At 42.0% G+C, this 25,772-nt stretch overlaps 1 protein-coding gene across 2 annotated transcripts in view; it reads right to left on the bottom strand.

Moving 5' to 3' along the window:
* EBF2 (EBF transcription factor 2) overlaps nucleotides 1–24,338 on the bottom strand; it is a 111,041-nt gene extending 86,703 nt beyond the window's left edge. For both annotated transcript variants that reach the window (XM_075601571.1, XM_075601573.1), the window contains exons 1-6: nucleotides 23,970–24,338; nucleotides 20,144–20,300; nucleotides 14,906–14,969; nucleotides 13,779–13,834; nucleotides 13,140–13,213; nucleotides 4,247–4,315 (exon numbers count right to left, since the gene is read on the bottom strand). In XM_075601571.1, coding sequence (XP_075457686.1) covers nucleotides 4,247–4,315; nucleotides 13,140–13,213; nucleotides 13,779–13,834; nucleotides 14,906–14,969; nucleotides 20,144–20,300; nucleotides 23,970–24,103 — 554 coding nt within the window. In that variant the 5' untranslated portion in view covers nucleotides 24,104–24,338. The remainder of the gene's footprint in view (nucleotides 1–4,246; nucleotides 4,316–13,139; nucleotides 13,214–13,778; nucleotides 13,835–14,905; nucleotides 14,970–20,143; nucleotides 20,301–23,969) is intronic.
* Nucleotides 24,339–25,772: the final 1,434 nt, after the last annotated feature.

Here is a 25,772-nt window from a genome sequence, read left to right as displayed (position 1 = left end):
AAGGTCTGCACCCAGGATTGGGCTATACACAGACCAAGTCCCACCTCCATTCCTGCCACTCAAGGAAGCTGCAGAGGGGAGGGGTAACCCCAAGATGGGCCTAACACTGCTTGCAACTACCAGGACTTACGTGTTTGGGAGGGCAGAGGAATAGCCAGAACCAGCCATGGCTACATATAAATATTTTATTGATTTTAAGGGAGGAGGGGATAAAGGTACAGAACATAGAAAAAGGGCACGAGGAGTACGGGAAACATTGCAGTTCAAGCAATATCACAATCCATTACATTATTAAGGGAAAACGAGGGAGAAGAAAAAAAAAGAGCAAACATTACCGGTGGCTGAGGGGAGATAGCTAGCTGTTTCCATATATTTCAGATAACAAGTGTTTCATCATCAACACCAAGCCACTCTTAGACTCTGATCCAAGGCTCCCAAACCTTAGTGAATTTGTCATTGAGAAGTACAGTTTGCTTTTTATATTGTATTTCCCAGACTTTGTATTTGACTACCTCTATTTTGGGTGAAGATTTTTTGCTAGGTTGCAGCTATACAACATAGCCGAAAAAACATGGGGAACCCTCATTCCTTCTGCTTTTGGGACATCTGGCATGGTACAGTTTAATGAGGATCCATGACAAGTGTGACCCCTAAGACCCCTGAGTAATTCGTAAACTTGTTTCCATAATGCATTCATAAGGGAACACGTTCACCAGACATGGAGAAAAGTCCCTAGCTGCCCACAGCCCCTGAGGCAGAGGCACGACTTTTGTGTATTTATTTTGTGATCCCTCGTGTCAAGTCTCAAATATAAGAGCAATTTTTAGCTATTTTCTTTAATGGTCGTATTAATTTAGACTATCAAAAGTTTCCAAAATCTCTTCCCAATCGTGTGGTTCTAGTCCTTTTTTCAGGTCTGTTCCCATGGTCTTATATTAGGGTCCTTATTATCGAAGTCCAGGGAATAAGATATTTATATAATAGAGATATTAGGATTTAGAAGACCTACAGAAGTGTTCAAATTATGTATTGGTTGACTCGTAATACATTTTTGGGTCTACTGTTATAAAGTGCCTTAGTTGTATGTACCTGAAATAGGCCTACGCTGAATTTGTGATTCAAAAGTTTTCTTTTAGATTTGTGAACGATCTAATTTTATTCTATTTGAAAAGATCTCTGATTTTAGTTAGGACCTTTCATGTGTCACACCTAAAAACTTTTACAATTAATTTCTGGTTTGAAAGTGGGGTTGCAGAAAATTGGTGTCACATTAGTATTTGTTGAGACCAGCCCAGCTTTAACTGTCACTGTATCCCATAAATGCCAAGAGTGAATAGTTGTTGGGAGAAAATGCTGATTTACAATTCTAACTTTTTTTTTTGCCATCGTTATATAAAAGTCCAAAACCAAACAAACTCGTTTTTCAAAATGAAGCTCAAATTAAAAAAAAAAATTTTTTTTTTTTTAGAACCAAATCCATTACAAAAAAAAAAAAATACCAGTGCAAATACCCACCCTTATTGTATATACTATATGTTACGGTAAAACTTGAGACGGTGCACATTTTATTTTATTTGACTCAAGATACATCTGCACATAGGGTGGGATTGTACAGACGGGTTCCCCATGAAATAGTATAATGATAATAAGCATTTGTAGAATAATACACAATGTTTCATTAAGAGCTAACACACTAATTGTAGTACCTCAGAATAAGCTTCTCAAAGTCCCATGGAGCATATACTGGATCTCAAACAAGGGCCTCCCACTTCAGAGGCTAGCATAATCACCTAAAGGCCAACCCTTGTCATCACATGTATGTATGTATGTATGTCTTTATTTATATAGCCATTAATGTACATAGCACAATGTGGTAAATTCTTGATAATCCTGTCAGGCAGCGAAGGGGTTAAATGGCCCCAAGCAGGATGGGGTGCGGGGGGGGGGGGGAGTAATGTAATATTTCCCACTGTAATTGATATAACGAGCTCCACATCCTTACTATTAAAATGGCAATAAAACAAGGAAGGGGGGGTTGAGCTCTCCACTTTGCAGCTCTGTGTGGGTGAGGTAATCCATTCCCTGCCACAGGGACCTGCTCTGCAGTGTAATGTAACTCACATGCTCTGCAGCATATGTCCCACTGTGCACAGCACTGAGGGGTACAGGACATATGGATCTGACCATACCTTCCAACTGTACCTATTTGGCAGGTACTATAACTGTTTTGCATGTCCCGTACCTAAAGTTAGGTGTACCTTTCGTCGAAGTTAAGAACCTTCAGCTAATTAAAGCATCTGGGAGATTGATGACTTCTCTGATAATGATCAGCTGGTTTTGGCCGATTAAATACCACGTCTATTGCCTGTATATAAAAGTATATGCAAATAATAATAAAAATACACATTGTATTGGTAATATGATCTTTGCATATGGTAAATTGCATGTGTTACAGAACCTCCTTAAGAGTTATCACTTGCTTGGGAGCTCCTCAATCTTGCACTGATGTAGGGAATATAGTGTACCTCAGGGTCGCAGGGAGTAAAGGTTAAAGTTGCACTTCCTGCCTTTTTTTTCATGTGACGGTACCCTCAGTGTCACTACATCTCCTGTCAGTTACACAGCATCAGCTCTCGTTAGATTCTTTAGCAGGGAGTGTACAGCAAATAGAAATACCACTTGTGAGCACATTTGCATGTCTCAGACAGAACCACAAACCTGCCTTTCCCCACTATCTCTTAGCAGGCAATGCTTCTACGCAGTCAGGGAATCTGGGTAATTGCATCCAAATGAGCACAGTGTCACTTTTTGCTTCTAATCCATTTTAATATAGACCCCCCTATAAGCTTATGCGTGCCCCATTACATGGATTTTTCAGCACTGCCTGGGTTAAGGAATTGCATTGTCAGTAAACCTACTTACAGGTAGCTGTTTGACCATTCTTTTTGGATTAGAAGCAAAAAGTGACACACTGGCAGTGCTTATTTGCATGTCATTACCCAGAATCCCAGGCTGCAGTGGAAGCATTGTATGCGGAAAAGCAGGGTTGTGGACCCATCTGAGACACGTGAATGTGCTCACAAGTGGTATTTTTATTTCCTGTATAGTGGATTGTTTTTGTCACTTTTTTACTCACCATAACTTTCTTTGCGTCTCAGCAGGGAGAGGTAATAGGGACAGGTCAAAGCCCAAGGAGAGACTGCCAGCCCCATCTGATGTGTGCGGGGATATGTGCCGTTTGCACAGTAATAGCCCTGTGTAATTACACGCATGTAACAGCAAAGCTACAAATGTCATGGCAAGATGCAGATTGCCGGGCACTAATTACTTAACAGGTGTGTGGTACAAAGTAATGAGCATCCCTAAGGTAACAACACCCAGAACACAGACAGGACTAGTGTGTTGGTGTACTTGGCTACAGCGTGTGTACAGTACATACAGAGTGTGGGTATATGCAGTGTCTAGTAATAGTATATGTGTGTACAGTGTGTGAAAAGTATGTGTACAGTAAGCTCTCACATCTTATTACATTAGCGTCTTTTTGCATTAGTTTGGCCGATATGTCGATCTGTTCATGTAATGTATGTCATTATGTTTCCTCATTGTACTGCGTTGCAGAATATGATTGCACTGTATAAACAAAAGATAATAATAATAATACAGTGTGTGTGCCGTGTGTGTCTATGTCTGTGTGCAGTTAGTTTGTGTGTGTCTGTCTATCTGTGTGTTTTCGGGAATCAGCGGGTTGTGTAAATGAGAGAAGCAGATGGTCCTAGGAATGTGTAGGAAGCTTTGGACACAGAGGGGTCTCCGAGGACCCTTATGAGAAGCAGAGCGCACAGAATATTCATCACTGTATTCAAGCGAGAGAGACAAACAAGATGCAATCGGCCCGTTTATTACTGTGAGCATCTGTAATATACTACCACCCCTGCAATGAACATGCTGCAATGCACAGCAGTATCGAGCCTGCACCTCTCCAGATATCTGAAGCTACTTGTACCAAGAATGACCCAAACAATATAACAATAGCATGATGGTATTATAACAATAATATGATATAAAAATCAGGCCTTGACAATATATTATTTCCACCACAGACTTTCATGCGATTCCCTCTATAACAGAGGATTTGTCCTTGCTGACACATGGCTGAGCGCTTTCATTGTATTGCAGATACAACATACTTTGCTAAGAGTAAAGTCAGACAAACACACACAGGGTGCCCCTGAGATACTGCGCCTACCTGTCGATAATAACCGGGTCTGACGGGGTCTCATTCCGATTACCGCAGCTCTTCTTCTCACAGCAACGACTGCAAGAGAAAATGGAGGTAAACAGTGTGCACAGGCTGAGCGTGACAGAGCAGTGTAAACACGCTGAGTATGACAGAGCAGTGTGCACACGCTGAGTGTGACAGAGCAGTGTGCACACGCTAAGTATGATAGAGCAATGTGCACACGCTGAGTGTGACAGAGCAGTGTGCACACGCTGAGTATGACAGAGCAGTGTGCACACGCTGAATGTGAAAGAGCAGTGTGCACACGCTGAGTATGACAGAGCAATGTGCACATGCTGAGTATGACAGAGCAGTGTGCACACGCTGAGTGTGACAGAGCAGTGTGCACACCCTGAGTGTGATAGAGCAATGTGCACACGCTGAGTATGATAGAGCAATGTGCACACGCTGAGTATGATAGAGCAGTGTGCACACGCTGAGTATGATAGAGCAGTGTGCACACGCTGAGTATGATAGAGCAATGTGCACACGCTGAGTATGATAGAGCAGTGTGCACACGCTGAGTATGATAGAGCAGTGTGCATACACTGAGTATGATAGAGCAATGTGCACACGCTGAGTATGATAGAGCAATGTGCACACGCTGAGTATGATAGAGCAATGTGCACACGCTGAGTATGATAGAGCAATGTGCACACGCTGAGTATGATAGAGCAACGTGCACACACTAAGTAAGTATGATAGAGTATTTTAACAGAGCAGTGTGCATGAACCGGGTATGACAGGGCAGTAGGGATGAGCAGTGTGTACAGACTGTGTGTGACAGAGCAGTGTACACAGGGCTGAATGTAACAAAGCAGTGTGTACAGGATTCATGGGGTAGAACAGACTGTGTATCTACACGCAATAAATACAATGTATTATTCCACAAGAAATGATTCTCCCACAGGCTCTCATGAGATCATTTTTACACGGGTACTGGGGGGATTTATAAGCGGGGCTCAAGTTTATTTTATGAATCTCAGCTCCTGAGCCAAGAAATTGTCACACTGAATCAGTATGCTGTGTACACGTTTCCCCACCCCACTCTCTTCCAAGCTTCTCTGTGCTACACATAATTAAATAATTATATATCTATCTGCTAAACTTCATCAGTTTGTACTTTGTAGAAATGTCATTCCTCAAGTTTCCTCATACACATCCCCGGAGATACAGCCACTCTGTGCCTGTGATATAAAGTACGGCGTCTGCAGGTACAAAAGGGAAGTGTGAACCAACCCAATTTCTATCTTATGTGCTCTGACCTCTCAACGCCAAAACTTCTAATGAGATTTCGAAGGGAAAATATAAAATGAACCTGACATATCAGGGGAACTGCGACCTATATAATCTTTAACCTCTTCACTGCAGTAAGGACTAGTAACAGATGACAAGTCTGTGTTATACGCAGAGCAGTGGGTATCTGTATTAGACAGAGCAGTATATGTATCTGTATTATATACAGAGCAGTAGGTATATCTGTATTATATACAGAGGAGTGTATGTTTCTGTATTATACAAAGTGTGTATTGGCACTGTTCAGTGCACAACAGGCCCCTCTGGCCGTGAAGGGGTTGAACTGCAGGTGCCCTTTGTGTTGCTTTCTGCTCCTGCTGATTGCATAACAAAAGTGTGTAAATTCACACCATCTGCCTGATCAGGACACAGTGACCAGTGGCCCAGCTGATGCAGACCCTGTGTACTCTTAGTTGTGCGGAAAGTCACAGCTGTGAGGCTTGCATGCTGTCAATGCCACTCTGTAATTAACCAGCTGTAGGCCCCACACTGCGTCTCTCCAAATTAGAATATCCTTTTACCCTCAGATTGAGGATCATTGAGGGGAACTGCTGGTAGGAGAATAACAACCGGTATTTTGTTGCAAGGTAATTGGCACAACCAGATTAGTCAGGGAGTAAGGAGCAGATTTTCCAGCATCAGCTTCCTGCTGCAGCTCTTATTAGCTGTGCGTGTGTAACGGTGTTCCCCCCCCCCCAGCCCCCTATCTGGGAGATTGTTCCATTACACAGTGTGTTGTGGTGCATACCTGCTGGTTCACAGTAGGTCTGAGTCTACCGCGTTGTTATGGAGGAGAACAGGACAGGCTTCTGGTGTAGTAACTGATTCTCTCTCACAATGATAGTGCCTCCATGGCTTGCAGGCCCCAGGGATGTAGGGATAATCCCTACAGGAGAATTTACTTCCCCTCCCCCTGATAGATTGTAGTCTCAAGGAGGAAGATATCTTTGAACAGGATCACTTTATTCGGACAGCACACTCAGTTGGTATAGCATACACATCAGAGATCACTTCTTGGGGCTTCACCCTCAGGATGTGCCCTGGACCTCCACTCCAGGCAAAGGGGCCCTGAAGCAGTCTTTGCACTTCCCTTACTCCCTGGTGGAGTAAGGGGTGTAGTCTCCCATCCTCTCCCCTAGGGGAGGGAATACAGATTGGCAGAGCCCTGCACAATTGTTTGGGTAGGCCAGCCTCTCTCAAGGAGGTAGAGGCACTGACTAAATTTAGCAGTGCAGCTCCTTCAGTACAAGGGAAGTAGGTACTAGGTCTGAGTCCCTGATTGGGTACACACAGGCCTATTCGCACCGCCTCCCCTATCAATCAAGAAGCTGCGGTGAGTGGGGAAAACCCATGATAACTCCTGGCAGCCTGTTCTTACCAGGGCTTACTGCCAGGAAGGATCAGACTATTAGCCAAGGAAACCAGTCCTGGCTACACTCTCCCTCTGGTGGAATCCAATGGTCCCCATTTGGAGCCAAATTTCCGGGTCCATCCTGCAAATGAGTAACCTGGAACAATACAACATGACATTAACAACCAATAACATGTGTGTACAGTTAACAATACCGTCATGATCACACCGCAGATCATTACCCACCCACAATTGAATGGTGCTAAAGAAATAACAGGGATACTCCCAACAGGGAGAATCCATTTTAATTGTAATGCCTGGGGTCAGGTTTCTTTACAATCCTACCCTCGGGGTCAGACACCTGGACAAAATATACCCTCTTAGGTTTTTTTTCGTAAAGCATACTCCATCCATCCAGGGGAATCATATCCTGAAGACCCATCTGAGGATACCCCTAGAATATCATTCTCACCAAGATCACTATCCCAATTCTCATCCGAATTCTCAGAATCCCACTTCTCTGGTACATTACTCCTATTAGCAAATCCCCCTAATTCTCCCTTCTCATCGGAACTATACTGCACCTCACCCACATCAGAGCCATACTCAAACTCGATCGGCCCAACCCAGGTTTGCTGAAAATACAGTACAGCTTTCATGCGATTGCGAGCCCATTGTGCAGCATCTTTATGCACATAGGGCTGTGAGGGTACATCAGAAGGGGCATGGGCAATAGTAACAAGAGGTAAGGCCTTGGGCTCAACAATGTCCGGGACAGAGTCCTTACATTTTATGAGGCCAAGGCCTTCCACTGGTGGTGTTGTCTTAGTGGTTGTGTCCACAGACCGGCGTTTTCGTCGGCCCACAACCTTGTGAATATAGCGCTCCATTTCTTGCCTGAAGAGGGCAGTACTCACCAGAGCGGTCGCAGCATAGTCCCGGTCCGCTCCGGCGGTCGCCGCAGAAGTGACGTCATCAGGTGTAGACATTACGGGATCCCGGTACAGGTACAAGCCCCGCACCAGAAGTTCATCATCTGCAGGGTGTGGTTCCGGAAGGTCGGCGCGATCCTCCACATGGAAGTAGGTGCCGGGCAAGGCCTCATCGCTGGATACCTTCGTTGCCTGTCTGGGGTAAAGGGGTGGAGCCTCACCACTCCACTGACTCGAGATGGCCATCGGATCATCTGGAATGCTGTCAGACTTCTCCATGGTTCTGGCCGCTCCAGTGCTCGCCGTGTGGTGGTCTCCGGACTCGGCCGCTCTAGTTTGAAGGTAGGTGGCTCTATCTCTTCCAGGCCTCGGGGGTGGTCCGCCGGTTGGCGCATCACCATGGGTCTGAAACTGTCGTCATCATCTCATGAGGGGGGTAGGGACTGCTCTGTCGGGGATAGATACTGCATCGTTTCGCCCTCACTGGTGGCAATCGGTCGGAAGCATTCCGGTTCCGATGCCACCAGGGGATGCATGGTGGTCTCTCCCAGGCCTGTCACCACACCTCGTGGTCTTTGGGTTCCAGCCTCAGGAACCGGGGTGCACAGACCCCCAGGAACAGTTGCTAAGGCGCACGGGCCCTCCGTGGTTGTATTTTCACAGCAGTCCGGCTCGGTTGGCATAATCGCGGGGCCTTCAGCCTGGTCGCAGAGGGCTGACAATGGCACTACCGGCCACATATAGTGTGTTCCGCACTGCGGACAAGTAGCTCCCTAGACAAGGCCTCCACCCGGGAAGTCACACTTTGCGCAAGTGTACTCTGGATATCGGGTCCCTGCTACCTTCACTGCCAGGAGGTTTCCTGGCAGACAGTAATTGGTATAGTCACAGTTTGCTCTCTTGGGCGTGGATAAGGTGCCTGGAGGGAGGAGGACAGGTAGGGTGAGTCCTCTCTCTTGTTTAGCTCCAGGGAACTGAGGGTACGGCAGCTCGTATCCGGCTCCTCCCTCAGGGATGTCAGTGGCTGCTGATTGTTTGGTGCAGTGTCCCCTCCCTCTGATGGAGTATAGAGTAGAGGCACATTGCAGAAAGGCGCGACTGGCTCAGCACAAGACACACAAAATTTGCAGGGAAAAGCTTGCAACTTCTTGAAAACCTTCCATGCAGTCTCCCAGGTCGGCGGGAACTGCCATTATGGATCAAACTGCAGTCTACGACCAGTATTGGTCTAACTGCATAGTTATCACAGGCTCCTCATTCTGAGAAGCAGAAGCCCCACATGTAATCGCAATGTCCTTACTGTTTCCTCCCCCTGGTGAAACCAGGAGTGCTAGGCAGCACAGAAAGGGCATGGTTATGGCTTTCGCGCCACCCCACAACAAACTTGTAAAAGTCAATTCTGCATTTTGCAAATCCTGCACATGGTCCACACGATTCAAGCGGGAATCCAATTTCTGTAGTTCTCTGCAGTATATGATTAGCTGACCAGTGGAACATCAATATACCCCAGGCTAGGCAGAACTCTTTCTGTGGTACAGTGCATACGATTACAGTCCAGTTTGAGTACCCTGTGACTCCCTGTGCATCAACGGCTAGTAGCACTGTGGGGACTCTTCCAGCAGAGGGGTATAGGCACCTGAGTATACGTCCAGGCACCCCTCCTAAGACCCCACCTAACACTACCGTATGTCACCCCACTCGGCTGCCGGCATTGTAGACCCTCTCCAGAGGTCCCTGGTTCTCGTTAACCAGAGCACCCCCTTTAGGCATCATTCAACTACCCGCCTCAGGGCGACTCAAACAGAAATAGCCCTCTGGTTCAGCACAGTTTGCCCTTTAGGTCAGCACAGGCTGCAGGTCCCTGGCAGGGAAGTTGGGCCCCTGTTATGGTAGTCAGGAGTCCCCAGGACAATACACCTAACCTCCCTCCTTCTCTGGCACTCTCTCTGGAAGTATACCTCTTATCTTCCAATTCTGCTTCCTGAAAGCCTGGCCTGATGATCTCAGCATTGCCTCCAAATGTAACAGTGTTTCCCCCCCTCTCTGGGAGATTCTTCCATTACACAGTGTGGTGTGGTGCATACCTGCTAGCTCACAGTAGATCTGAGTCTCCCGAGTTGTTGTGGAGGAGAACAAGACAGGCTTCTGGGGTAGTAACTGATTCTCTCTCATGTTGACAGCACCTCCATGTCTTGCAGGCCCCAGGGATGTGGGGACAATCCCTGCAGGAGAATTTACTTCCCCTCCCCCTGATAGATTGTAGTCTCAGGCAGGAAGATATCTTTGAACAGGAACACTTTATTCTGACAGCACACTTAGTTGGTATAGCATACACATCAGAGATCACTTCTTGGGGCTTCACCCTCAGGATTTACCCTGGACCTCCACTCCAGGCCAAGGGGTCCTGAAGCAGTCCTTGCTCTTCCTTTACTCGCTGGTGGAGTAAGGGGTATAGTGTCCCATCCACTCCCCTAGGGGAGGGAATACAGATTGGCAGAGCCCTGCACAATTGTTTGGGTAGACCAGCCTCTCTCAAGGAGGTAGAGGCACTGACTAAATTTAGCAGTATAGCTCCTTAAGTACAAGGGAAGTAGGTACCAGGTCTGAGTCCCTGATTGGACACACACAGGCCTAGTCACACCTCCTCCCCTGTCAATCAAGAAACTGCTGTGAGGGGGGAAAACCCAAGATAACTCCTGGCACCTGTTCTTACCAGGACTTACTGCCTGGAGGGGGCAGACTGGTAGCCAATGAAACCAGTCCTGGCTACACGTGCAAAGGGTTAATTGGTGTAACTTCCCTGCATCAGCTTCCTGCTGCAGCACTTATTAGCTGTGCATATTCAGAAATGGGTTTGAGGTTTTTATAGCTCCTGATGAAAACTGTTACATTTTCCAATCTATGTTGGGTGAGTAGACACAATTCACTAATTGGGTGCAGTAACTAATTAGCCTTTTGTTCCTGGGTTGACTCAGTGAGTATTGGACAAAATGGTAGTTTAAGATATAAATGGTGCTGTGATAAATTCCAGCATCAAAGCATTCTGTCCCTATCTGTCCTATTGACATTGCAAGGGATGAATATCAATGCACTCAAATGTTCTCCTGCTGTTTCTGTTAGTCTCTACACATTATATGGTAAGCTCTTTGGGGCAGGGACTAATGTCTCCAAATGTTATAGGTATGTCTTGATGCACTTACCCCATCTGTATAATTATATTCCCTGTATTGTAACTATTGAAATGTTTGTAAAAATTGTAAGGCACTGCGTACATGCTTGGCTCTATAAAAATAAAATGTATGCATATATAGATATTTACATACATAGATGTTAAACTCTGTCCTGGGTCTCCTTCTAACATGCCAATAGTATAACAAAGCAGAGCTCTGATTCTTGAAATTCAAACCCTTTTCCCTTTTGGGGTTATCAATAAATCCCACATTATACCACACCCTGCTCTGGAAGACTCTGATATCCAAACAAACATCCAAATACATCCAGATGTTAAGCATGTGAATCAGAGTAATTATTTTATTACGTGAAATACATCTGTATGTGATTTTATGATAAATCAAGAGGAGCAGGTTACAGATAATAAACTCTGCATTTCCAACCTTTTGCCACATTTGCCAAATACTATTTTAAAATGGCAATGTGCTTCTAAGCTGTACCCTGTAGGTGAGTGGTGTGGTTTTTGTTGTGGCATCTGGCCCCTGGCCTAAAAGCCAAGAAGGGACAGTTGGAACAGAAAGCTGTGAGGTGCCAGTCTAGCAAAGGTTATAAATATGGGAGTTAAAACACTCCTAAAAAAAATGATTGTGCCAAGTCTCCTGTCTCATTTCCATTCAGCGGGAGTTTTTCCCAACGGAATTGTGGACTGCGGAAGAGCTTTATTCAGCCAAGTTCAGGGTACCCAGGGGGGCTGGTAATAGAAGATATTTTGCATTTGCTGTACTCATTCAGTGCTTCTTGTTTTATTTTGTATTACCTTAACCGGGGGATCCCTGGAGCCCATCTGTAGTCGCTTGAACACAGGGGAACACCCCCATCCCCCCCTGCCCCCCCACCCCCCCAGGTGCCTGCAATATTAGCACGTTTTCCATTTGCCCTGTGAAATAAAATAGCTTCTATTGATGGCTGGGGCCAAAAACTACAGATATCTCGGGACCGACCTCTGGGGATTGCTGCTTTAAAATTTTATATCGTAATGTTCTAAACTATGCTTAATAAGGAAAATATAAATAAAATAATTTCCCTTTTTTATTTAAATATGTACATGTATATAGGGCTGGAGGAGAGGCTCTGTGAGTAAAGACACTGATTCTGATAACAACGACACTGAGTTTGAAGCAGGGCAGCCTGGTTCAAATCCCAGTGTCAGCTCCTTGTGACCTTGGGCAAGTCACGGTATCTCCGTGATTCGGGTACTAAAAAAGCATCTGGGCAGGGACTGTGTCTATAGAAATCCTATGCACTGTGTTGCGTACCGCGCACTTTATTGTAATTGTGAAGCGCTTTGAGCTTCAGTGGGAGAAAATTAAATAAAGTTGTTATATATGTATAATTATATTCTACAGTAATAACATTTTAGATGCATGAAATAGCTGTGATAGGTAGAGCTGAGCTGGGGCCTCCTCAGAATCCTTATCCTCATGTATCAGGTATGAAGAGATGTTTATCATAACGGAGCATGATGCTTGGTGTGAATATCCTGTGTCTGTCTCTCCAGCCCTGGTGTAGCAGAGGGGGATAAACTGTTCACACAGAAGTTAGTGTATGTGTTGCAGGGTAACAAAGCACCACAGTGAGGGCAGAGAGCCCTATGCACAGGAGGTTCTGTATGAGACTGTTAATGTAGGTTACTTGTTGATGAGGTGTCTAATTTGTAAGATGGAAGAAAAAATAAATATTGCTATATCAAGAGGCTATATTAAAATCCATCAAATAATACTGAAACTAAATTATAAATGATAACCTCCGCAAACGTTCAGAAGCTAAGGCTCACAAAGCTGAGAGGTATAAAGCACTCGAATACTGAGATGCTCACAATATCTCTCTAAGCATCGCTGTCACGGGGGAACATTTTAGTCCCATTCTTTTGAATGAAGCAGACTCTCTCTCTTCATTCGTATTATGGGCCACAGAAAGAAGTTATTACACCCCCCCAGGTGCTCATACGCTGTCCCCCCTCTGTGCACATAGAGTGGAAGGGTAGGCAGAGTGATACATTCTCCATCCTGCACTGGCAGTGAGAGTGTGGGGGGTTTAAAGTGAGTCTTACCTGCACATGACTTCATGTGTGAGCAACACTCGACACATCTCCGGGTTCTTGTTCTGTCCTTCATAGGCTATGGGCTGCAGCAAACCACAGGAAGGGAGATCGGAAAACAGATGTTACCGGGAACTTTACCCATTCTCCTATCTGGTCTTAACAAATCAGGGGAGTTTTATGTTCGGTATCCCATGCCCTTGAGTGCCTTGTTGCTTCAGTTTTATGTGTGCAACATATTTTTACCATGACTTAATCTCAGATACAAAGTGGCATCTGAAAGATACAGGGGAAGTGTGATATATTAACCCTTACAACAGAGACCACATTTATAGGGACTTTATCACAGGTTAAGATGTTGGAGGTGGGGGGGGGGGGGGGAGGAGAGATTGGGTTCCAATCTTATTCTAGCAAATGAAAATATCACTTGTGAGCACATTCGCATCTCAGGCCGGTCTGCAACCCTGCTTTTCACCAGTATCTCCTAGCATACAGCACTTCCACTGCAGCAAGGGATTCTGGGAAATTACATGCAAATGAGCATGGCTGCACACAATCCTTGAAGGGTAAATGTACAGGAGATATCGATCAGTATAGATAGACGGTATGGGAGCTGATGTGTACATTATATAGATGTATTGGGGTATTTACCTGTTTTGTAACTGAGTCAATAAGTCTCACGAACAGATCTTGTTCAGTCCGGACACCTGATGAAAGAAGAGTTGGACAAACTATGTGATTTAGTCAAGAACATACACAGAATAAGCGGAAATATGTGGATGTTTTTCATTATGAACATCTTAAATGAGTTTAGAGATTTGTGAAAACTGTATCCTAGGTAGGTTAGATGGGGAAATACTGTGAGGCACTAATAATAACCCATCCACATGAATGGAGACTCATTGTTTGGGTTTGAGATTTCGTTGTCATGTTATACTTTATATAAGCCAATACGAGTTTAACTTATATAGTGTTAGTACCTTGCCCCTTGAGCATGTCCTGTTTTTTTATATTTTATGTTAAAAATCATTGTGATCTTAATCATTTGTGCATCTACGGTTACCATAACCTTAAGACCACTCTGGGGAGAACTACATTTTAACCTCCCGGGCACTGAATATTTCAAATGCTTATATCTCCTTAAGGAACCATCAGATCATGGCGAGCAGTATAATGTAATTTACAAGCTTAAAGAAGAGTTTAAATCTTTTCACTAATCAACTGGAGTGTATATGAACTAGTGCAACAGTGTCACCCCGTGCTAGAGACATTAAGATCTGCCATTACATCTATTAATATTATAGAGCTGCACAATATATTATAGTTGGTGAATTTACAGAATAATTGTCTAAAGGATATTTATATGAATTTTGGACTCGTTTTTAATATTGCATCAATAAAATATATTTTTACATTTTGCCCCACTCTCTATTTTTTTTTTAAATGTGTATTAAACAATTAATTTGTAATCACTTTTCCGTACATCCATTAGCGCAGCCACTACATTTGGCAGTGCTTTATAATTATCACAAGTTCCTGCATCCTTCCCAGATGAGTGGTGTACATACAGTAGCTGAGTAGTGTATACTGCTGATCAGTGTGTGTATATAACTGGAGTGGTGTGTATAGCACAGCGGTTTGAATACTGGTGCAGGCCCTCTAAACAAGTATAGGTGAGCTGTGTATATAGCAAAGCAGTGTATGGTATATATGGAACTGTGTGGTGTTTATATAGCTGAGTGGGGTATATTGCTGAGCAATATATGAGATATACCCACCATTACTGTACAACAGCTGCAGTTTGTAGTGAGTCCCGTTATTGGTCTTCTCGTTGTTTTGTTCCTTTAAAAAAATATTTTTTTTTTATTATAACATCTGTTTTTTAGAAGTTAAAACTCTGAGCGGGTTATTATTAATCTTTAAATAATTACAGAACAAACGCAGAATGATTGTCACTTATCATCATACAGAATATTATCACGAAATCTATATTCTGTGTCACCAGAGACCTGAATATTGGTTGGCTGGATATATACACCAAATGTCCAAATGTTTCACACACTCGAGTGTCATAGATGACATATATATATCTATATATATATACACAGACTTACACATATATACACAAATGTATATCATGTAGGACAAAAGTTTCGCTTCTGTCACTCACTATCTTATCAGTAAATACATTAGAGAAAAGTTATCCTGTTCCCTGCTGTGGGATTTGACTTTATTACAAAGACCCGGCTATGTATTAAATGTTTTACATAGGATTCTCAATAATTATTATTATTATTTCAGAGGGATATTTTCTCACAAACCTATTTTTGTTCAGGTCAAACTGAAAATAAATCAGGAATACATATTTATTTTAAACACTGAGAAAACCAGACAACATTCCTTACTCGAAGTATGCTATCTGTTAATATATCCTCTCTATGTATTTTTTTTATATATATATTTGTACAGATGTAGCAGGCGCTATTGCACTCCATGACGCGCTCCGGCAGCTGCAATAGTGTAGTAGCCCCGCCCTTTTGTTTTACCCGTTTTGGGCTAATCCTTATAAATGGTGTCTGCTCCCGCATTTATTTATTTATGTTATGTGTGTCTCACAGCAACACACCAGCAGGAGCAATAATGTCTGCTATACCTGTATATATAATGTCATTACCAGGGCTCGACAAATGCACTCGCCCACTCACCTGGGCCGAGTGCATTTTGCCCACTGTCGAGTGTAACCTGCGGCGGGGTGCGGCGGCGTAGTGCAGTGTTTCCCGGCATGCTCCTGCTTTCCCTGCAACTCACGAGTGTCTCACCTGCAGCTCCTGTCAAAATGACTGCGCGGCGTCAAATGACATTGCGTTGCTATGACAACTTGACGCCACATGACGTCTTGACATCACTTAGCATCCCGTTGTTATGGTAACGCATCTAAAACATGCAAATGAGCACACAGTAATATTTCCATTTGCTATATGCTTTGCTGTGGAGGGTTTTTGTCAATTTTTTTACCCACCATATCTTAACTAAGTGTGTGTGTGTATATATATATATATATATATATATATATACAGTGGTTGACAAATCACCAAAAAATCTACTCGCCACACAAAAAAATCTACTCGCCACCTAGTACCAAACGTGTGCTGCTTGGGCCAATATTTACTCGCCCGGGGGTTAAATCCACTCGCCCGGGGCGAGCAAATGTATAGGTTTGTCGAACACTGTATATATATATATACAGTGTTCGACAAACCTATACATTTGCACGCCCCGGGAGAGTGGATTTAACATCGTGGCAAGCTCCTATTGGCCCAAGCAGCACACGTGTGGTTATAGGTGGCGAGTAGATTTTTTTGTTCTGCGAGTAGATTTTTTGGTGATTTGTCGACCACTGTATATATATATATATTTATATATATATATATATATATATCCCTTGCTGCAGTGTATGCTAGGTGATAAAATGGGAAAAACAGGGTTGCAGACCTGTCTAAAACATGTGAATGTGCTCGCAAGTAATATATATATATATATGCACTGACACTCTACACCACCACGAAGAAGGGATACAGCTCACCAGTGGGACATCATTTCTCACAACCAGATCATTCCATAAATGATTTAAAATCAAAATCCTCAATGGAATGTTTAAACGCACCCAAGATCGGAAAACATTTGACCTCAGAATGAAAAGACTCTTTGACACCAAAACAAGAGGACTTAATGCGGATATGGGGTTTCTCACACAATATCACAATGGTTTGTAATTGTCCTGCCTGTCTGCAAATGTTCTTATCCACACCATTCCCCACCAGCACCCCCCCCCCCCCACAGCATCCCTTTCCCCCTCCATGCTGTAAGGCTGGGGCCCCAGTGCCTCCACTGCACACAGGCCCGCTAGGCTGGCATCGCGTGCAGCTGATTTCCTTGGTCTGCAGTGAGCTGCAGGGGGAAAGACGGGGGGGGCGTGATGGGGGCGCTGCCATGATGTCACCCGGCAGGTTTGCCCTCATTGGCTGAGCCTAGTGCTCCGTCGCCCGTGGCCATCTCCATTTTCAGGTGTTCCTGAAAAACTCGGCGCGCGGCACGGCGGCCCCCCCTCGCAGCGGGCCCGGCCCCATTGAGGGGAGGGCTCTTGTCCCTGCAGCATCCGCCACAGAGGGCGCTGCAGTAGCCAGCGGGGACCTGGCCTTACTTGTCACCGTTTTAGTGCCCCACAAATGTCTCCAGATTTCTCACCCACCCTTATCTAAATCTGCTTTTTTTTTCCTGCCTTCTAAACCTGTTTTAGCATTGATTCCTCTGTAAACTAGTATTGGACCTGAAGAAGAGAGCAGGACTCTCGAAAGCTTGTCCTATGACATAAATTGTTAGTCCAAATAAAAAAGGTATCATCTAATATTGAAGAATTAATTTCTTCTGCAATATATATATATATATATACTATCTCTCTCTCTCCCTCTATGCATGTGTATATGTATTTATATATTATATATACATTATATTATATGAAGCCCCCAGACGAAGCAAAGGGGTGCAAAACGTATGTCGGGGTTCTGTTTGTCTACACTCCCTTGGGATCCCCCACATTTGCTGTGGACCTTCTCTGCAATTTAATTTAGTGATCACTCGCAACTGCCTTCACTGCAGCACTTTGCTAACAAGACTTGCATGATCATTACTACCTGGTGACCAGCAAGTATATACATTGCTCAATTACAGTCATTAGTGACTATTTTCACCTTATGTATCATAGCATTATTTTGTTTTCCTGTTGGTGATTGTGGAGGTACTGCATTGGTTTTCATTGCATATAGTTATTCCTCAGGTCACAGCATTCAGCTGCCCATCATATATGTTTCTGACCGGCCGGTCTAAATATCAATGCAGCAGGATATAACATTTTCCTGCTCAGCATTATACTTGGTCTTTATTTATTATTAGACCATAGTACATGCCATTATTTACTCTTTATGTTCAGGGTATTTCATCAGCTGTAGGGATCTCCAAGGGACTGTTTTTAATCTCATTTTGTTTTTGTCGTATAATCCTTGTTTCTTTTGAATACACAAATTTATTATCATTTTGCTTGAGTGCTTTTAGTGGGACACTTTTCTTTTTTCTTTTCTCTTTTAGTATATGTGTGTGTGTGTGTGTGTGTGTGTGTGTGTGTGTGTGTGTGTGTGTGTGTGTGTGTGTGTGTGTGTGTGTGTGTGTGTGTGTGTGTGTGTGTGTCCTCCCTTATATATTAGTATTTTCTCTCTCTCTCTGCGTCTCTCTCTCTCATTATATTACTGTGCCCTCTATACAGTATATAACTATGGCATCTGTATATTACTGTATTTCTGTATATTACTATATCCTCTCTATATTACTATATCATCTATATATTACTATATAGATGATATAGTAATATAGAGAGGACATTGACATATAAGATACATATAGCTGATATTGTTATATGGAGAGAATATATATATATATATATATATATATATATATATATATATATTACTATATTTTTTCCATATAACTATTTCACCTATATGTATCTTATATATCTCACTATGTCCTCTCTATATTACTATATCATCTATATGTATTCTCTCTTTCACTCATACAGTATACTCTATTTATCATATTATCTATATGTATCCTCTATATATTATACTCTGCACTGACTTTGTACAAAACGTCTCCATTGGCTGGAAAAGTTTCATGCTTTGCGGGTTCTTCTTGTTCACAGGTTTTAGGGGATTATTCACTGCCGTCCGGCGACAACTCTCACTGCCCCGAATAGGAGTTACTGCTGCTGGTTAGGGTGAGCTGCTAACCTATAACGGACCTTAATAAATAATCAGTGAGTCACAGTCGGACTGTTGCTACTTTCATTAGAAACCCTTGAAATAAATTGCCTGTTTTAATAAAACGTTTCAAGTTTATTTACAAATCTACGGTTCAATTGTAAAAAAAGGGGATGTATTTTCCCTGTTTGATTTTGGAGCATAGACAGTGAATACTGAATCTATTAAATGAGGCACAAAGAGCCGAATATTTACTATTTCTTGAGATCAGCAAAACTAACCCTACTTTTTTATATAGCTACTAAACACATCTCTCCCCGTCTCCCCCTCTCCCCCTCTCCCCCTCTCCCCCTCTCCCCCTCTCCCCTATCCCCCTCTCCCATACATTTGTCCTGTGTGTATGTTAACTCCTCACATTATATATGAGATGTAATTCTGTTTCTATGAGATTTCACACCCCAGTGCAGGTTATCCCAGTACCGGGTGTTTTTATGAAATCCTTTCCCAATTCCCTTGCCCACATACACTAGAGGCTGCCAAACTGTAGCACGTCCTAGCTCCCATTCTTTTCAACGGGCGCTTAGTAGTACTAAAATTGAGCACCCTTTAGTGAATACGGGGCCCGGAGCGCAAATTTCGGGTTTCTGCGTTGCGATCAGTGCTCATACTCCAAGGGGGTTTAATAAAGAGGCTTCCTGATATATCACCGCCTGTAGCATCTGTGAGTGTGCATCACCCAAAGAGGACACACGGTGTGGCACCGAGGACACAGGACACACGGTGTGGCACTGGGGACACAGGACACACAGGACACACGGTGTGGCACCGAGGACACAGGACACACGGTGTGGCACAGGACACACAGGACACACGGTGTGGCACCGAGGACACAGGACACACGGTGTGGCACTGGGGACACAGGACACACAGGACACACGGTGTGGCACCGGGCACACAGGACACACGGTGTGGCACCGAGGACACAGGACACACGGTGTGGCACCGGGGACACAGGATACACAGGACACACAGGACACATAGGACACACAGGACACACGGTGTGGCACCGAGGACACAGGACACACGGTGTGGCACAGGACACACGGGACACACGGTGTGGCACCGAGGACACAGGACACACGGTGTGGCACAGGACACACGGGACACACGGTGTGGCACCGGGCACACAGGACACACAGGACACACCTTGTCATTCTCCACGAAGTCCAGAAATGACGTGCGCTCAATCTCCACGGGCTGCCCCTGCCGGTCATAAAGAGCCAGCACGAAGTGGAAGAAGTTGGACTTTCTCAGGTTGGAGGGGGGCTGCTTCTCAAAGTGAGCCCGGGACACTGCGACACCACTAAGGGAGAGAGAAATATACTGTTATATATCGTTCAGATCTGTTACATGTACACTACTGCCAACCACAGAAAGGACTGATTTTATATATATAAAGAGAGAGAGAGAGAGAGAGAGAGAGAGAAATATATATCTTGATTAAGGTCAGAGCTCAGTTCGTCGATTCGTTACAATAAACATGTTTATTTGCATACAAGACCTGTGGTTTCTATTGTGTTTGTATTTATTGGCGTATGTATATTTGTGTGTCTGTCTCATGTATGTGTGTGCGTGTGTATGTGTGTATGTATATATATATATATATATTGTTATATATTGTTATATATTGTTATATATATATATATATATATATATATATATATATATATATATATATATATATATATATATATATATATATATACACACACACAGACAGACACACACGTATGCAGCAACAAACCAGCACTCCATAAGTATTTTCATCAAAAATATAACACTTTTATTGTATATTTATATGTATATTTCAGCAAGCCACTACAAGAATCAGAATATATAGATACATAGATATATAGATAGATACATAGATATGCACGGCCACTCCATATATATTTCTAGAGATAGCTAGAGATTATATAGATAGATGAGAGCGAGAGATAGATAGTTAGATGATAGATCCTACTGTACAGAAAACAGAATTATAGATGTAGAAATATATTATACACATGGTCACTTAGCTATAAAGACAGCTGAACACACTGGTATTTGTATAGATTTGGTGTTTATATGAAACACATACATATTATATATTAATATAGAGAGGATATAGTAAAATATATAGGATACATATAGATGATATAGTAATACTGTATAAAGAGGACACAGTAAGATATATACGATACATACAGAAGATGATATAGTTATATATGTATTTATATATATAGAGAGAGAGAGAGAGGGAGAGAGAGAGAATATGAATATTGTTCTTGCATTGCTCTCAAAATGCCTTCTACATATGTGTTTTGTAAATGAAACTTGTTGTTTTTCAAATGATTATATTACACACTTTTATAGACCATAGAATTTAAAAATGATCTCATTCTAAACTTAGTATGTGAATAACTAATTATAGGAAAAAAGTCCCGCGCATTTCAAAAGATAGCTGGTTTATATGAGAACGAAAAAGTCAACCTGGGATCAAAACGCTGATATATTTGTTTTTGCTGTCATATATATATATACATATAGATATATACACACACATTTATACACATACATACACACACGAAGGACCTTTGTTTTTTCCCTTTCACAGACAACCCGCTTGATTTACTGTGTGCGGGTCTCAGGCTGCGCATCTGTCGGACCCATCTGTACAGTCATAAAACCCAAATATACCTTAATCTAGACTGTAAATATCTTTCCTCTCTTTGGCACTCGCATGGGGTGTATTACAGAGTCCCAGCTGCAAAACTGCGGAAAAAAGGGTCCCCGGAAGTGTAAAAATAAGAATAGTTGAAAGCAACTGATTGTTTTTTTTTAATCTGCTGCTGTTTTTGCCCCAGTTTTGCAGCTGGGAGATGTGCTTTTGAAAAGAGAGGGATTCTTATCAGTACATGTGCAATTTCTGCATACAAAACATTGTATGCTGCATTGTATACATACAGGACCCCTATAAGCTCATATTGAACCCCCAAAATACACACACACACACACACACACATATATATATACATACATACATTATACATACATACACATACACACACCACTTGCCTACCCCTACATCAACAAGTAAAAGTGTATAAGTGCTAATCTGAATATGTTTCAGCATATGAAAAGCTTCCCTATACCGCGTGTTGTAGAATTCCCATTCATTTGCGACATTTTTTTACATGTGGTTCTTTAGATAACTATTGTGGGGTTTATGTTTGCTTTTTATATACTCAAAAATTTCCGAAAGTGATTTTTATAATGGAAACTATGGATCACGAAGCAGAGATCGTAACGATGAACGTGAGTGATTAAAGAATCTGATTATCCACTAACTGACTGTACTATAATGAATCCAACATTTGAAACATGTATTACTATATCTTCTGATACATGTACTACAGTATGTTACAAATATACACACATAGACATATATAAAGACAGATAGATAGATAGATAGATAGATAGATAGATAGATAGATAGATAGATAGATAGATAGATAGATAGATAGATAGATAGAAGCACATTCACATGTATATTGCAATGTCACAGTATTATAACGTAATATTAAATAATAAATGACTCCAATTAAATGAAGGAACTAGCTGATTTTACATGTAGTGATCAATCATTTCACGTTTAGAATAAATTCATGCAATATTATGCTTATACTGTTCATTTAGTGAAGATGGAGAGATTTCCCCCATTTTAGTTTTCTCTTTAAACTCTACACTTGTTTGTTTTCAATGATTCTATCTACATCCTAAAGATACACTTTCCCCCCCCAGTAACATCAAGTGAATGCTGCCAGTTCACCAGGTATTATCTCATTCTATCTTTACTGTCAATTTCAGACAAACGGCTTCCTCAGCACAATAAGGAAAAAAATATAATTGGAAATATTTGTGTACACACACACACAAAATAATTTTAATTCAGGATCTTAAAAGTTTTCTACTTGTGTAAGAAAAAAAACTGTTGTCTTACAGGAGCCCAACGTCTACATACATACATAGATACATACATACATACATACATACATACATACATACATACATATACATATACATATACATATACATGATATACATATACATATACATATACATATATATATATATAGCTTTGTCCGTGCTTCCTTTCGGTATATATTATATACATGATTTGAACAGCTGTATATTGGCAATCGTGGAGATTGCCACATTATACCAAAGAAACATTAGATAACATGAACTGTCAAGCAAGTATTTAAAGTCCTAGATAAGAAGTGCAACGCATTAAAGCTCTGTATGGTCCTCCAACACTGTGAGGGTTAAACGCGACAGCCTTTGGTTCAATTGAAATGTATTTTGATCGATAAAAAAGCGGGTTTTGTACAAACAGTGTGAATGAAGTGTGAGGCTCGTTCCTGAGAACAGCAGAACTTTGGCAACACAGCTTTATACAGAGGCCGATCCCTTCAGAAATAAGTTTCTATCTCAGCAGAAGTGAGGGGGTTTAGGGTAAATACGGTGTCCCGCTGCCAGGGGCACATCTGTGTGTGTGGGGCACAATATTTGTTTCACCCGCCCCCCCCCCTCCCCCCGTTCCCCCCAGCACAGGCTGCTGGGTTCACAGGGATTTAATGAATTACTCAGATAATTTATGAAATTTAGCACAACCCTGACATGGGGACAAGAAGGTCCCCCCACATGGGTAGGGTGACACTTTGTATGGACGTCATCACAAAATGTGGGATCCCTCACCAGACGGGAACAGGAAAAGTCACTGTCTGTTGACTCATAAGTAATAATTGTGTCTATTCTACAACTTGCTTAAATGTAATAAAACAAACTGAATTATTGAAAGTGGATTTTCTTAAATAATTTGACGTCCAATAAACCCCTCCACACCTCACTGACACGCGTGGTATCTCCACTCGATGTTACATCGCCCCTTTCCCGGCACATAAAGTGCTTTATCAGGAATGGTCTTTACCTTTGAGCTGCCACCTTAGCATCCACAACTCCAACATTTCTCACCCACGATCTGACTGGATCCATCTCAGCTCCCAGCGCTTTGTCTTTCAGGATCGGACCTCCTCTTATTAAAGTCTCTTGAATCCCAAACATTTAAACCTCACGCACAGTCCTGGGGTCTGGTTGAGAAGTTTCTCCGGGATACACTAGAAGTTATCTGGATGTCTAATTGTCCTCCTGCGGTCTCATCCCTCACACGTCCACATCCAGCCTCTGGTCAACGATAACTAGTCAACCTGCTCCTCAGACACAGACTGACATTGATGGCTGGTCCCCAATTCTGAACAGGCTCGATGCAGCTTCACCTTCTGAATTCACCAAGGCAGCATCCAGCCCGGAGCATGAATGAGTCCCTGCGAGGGTTGACACGCGGGGGAGGAGCTATGACCATGTAAGGACCCTTATTTGCATATCTCTTCTGATTGGTGAGCTCGCTGCAGTGGGATACAGACACTTCCCAAAGACTGAGCACTTAACCCTGTCAGTGCTGGAGCAGTTGGGAAGCCTCATTGTAACCCCCCCCCCCCCTTTGTAGAGATGTCTTCTGGGTGCTGCTGCTGCCGACAACGAGCACAAGCTTGGGATGCAAACAGCTAACTTTACAAGGATATCTTATGCAGGTTGCACATTCATATCGACACATTACTTTATATATTATAAAGCCTATTTGTGAATAAACACACAGAAATAAATGTAATTATATATACATTTATAAAGCGATCTTCTACGTCTGAACTCTTTACAAAGGGATGAGAGGATATTACAGTACAGAACAATTCCAGAAAGTTTTATTTACTCCAAGTTTGAAATTGGAAACAACGTTTTTACATCCAGTGTGAAAATGATACATAAGTGTTTGTGCACAATATATATATATATATATATATATATATATATATATATATATATATATATATATATATATTTTTTTTTTTTTTAATTTTATTTTATTTATATATATATATATATATATATATATATATATATATATATATATATATATATATAAAATAAAAAAATAAATAGATGATACCGTTCTGTGGCTAACACATATATATATATATATATATATATATGTGTTATTTCTCCCTCCATTTGCACAGATTCCTTCTTTTTTGTGCTATGAATACATTTTGGGTATATTACAGGTCTTTGTACATGAAGTCTACACACACACACACACACACACACACACACACACACACACACACACACACACACACACACACACACACACACACACACACACACACACACACACACACACACACACACACACACACACTAATATATACATATATATATATAAAACCCTACTATGCAGTTATAAATATATATATTTGATTATTATTATTATTATTATTATTTGATTATTAAGCTCGGCTAACACGGTACAGATACCGATATATATATATATATATATATATATATATATATATATATATATATATATATATATATATATATATATATATATATATATCGGTATCTGTACCGTGTTAGCCGAGCTTAATAATCAAATAATAATAATAATATTATATAATAATAATAATATATATATATATATTCTTGTGTGATGTCAGAGAGCTGCTAAAGTGGAATTAGCTCCTATTCCAAGCACTTGATCGGCTCAGTAGCAGTTTACATGATAGTTATCACATCTCCCCTCTCAAACACTAGGATCAAAAATACAGTGATCCCAAGGAATTATTCCGAACAAAGGCAATAATCATATCCAACCCTAAAAGCCCCTACAGGCTCA

Source organism: Ascaphus truei, chromosome 5 (assembly GCF_040206685.1).
Source record: "Ascaphus truei isolate aAscTru1 chromosome 5, aAscTru1.hap1, whole genome shotgun sequence".
Lineage (NCBI taxonomy): Eukaryota > Metazoa > Chordata > Amphibia > Anura > Ascaphidae > Ascaphus > Ascaphus truei.
The sequence above is the reverse complement of the archived record's forward strand: the minus strand, read 5'-3'. Positions and strand labels throughout refer to the sequence as shown.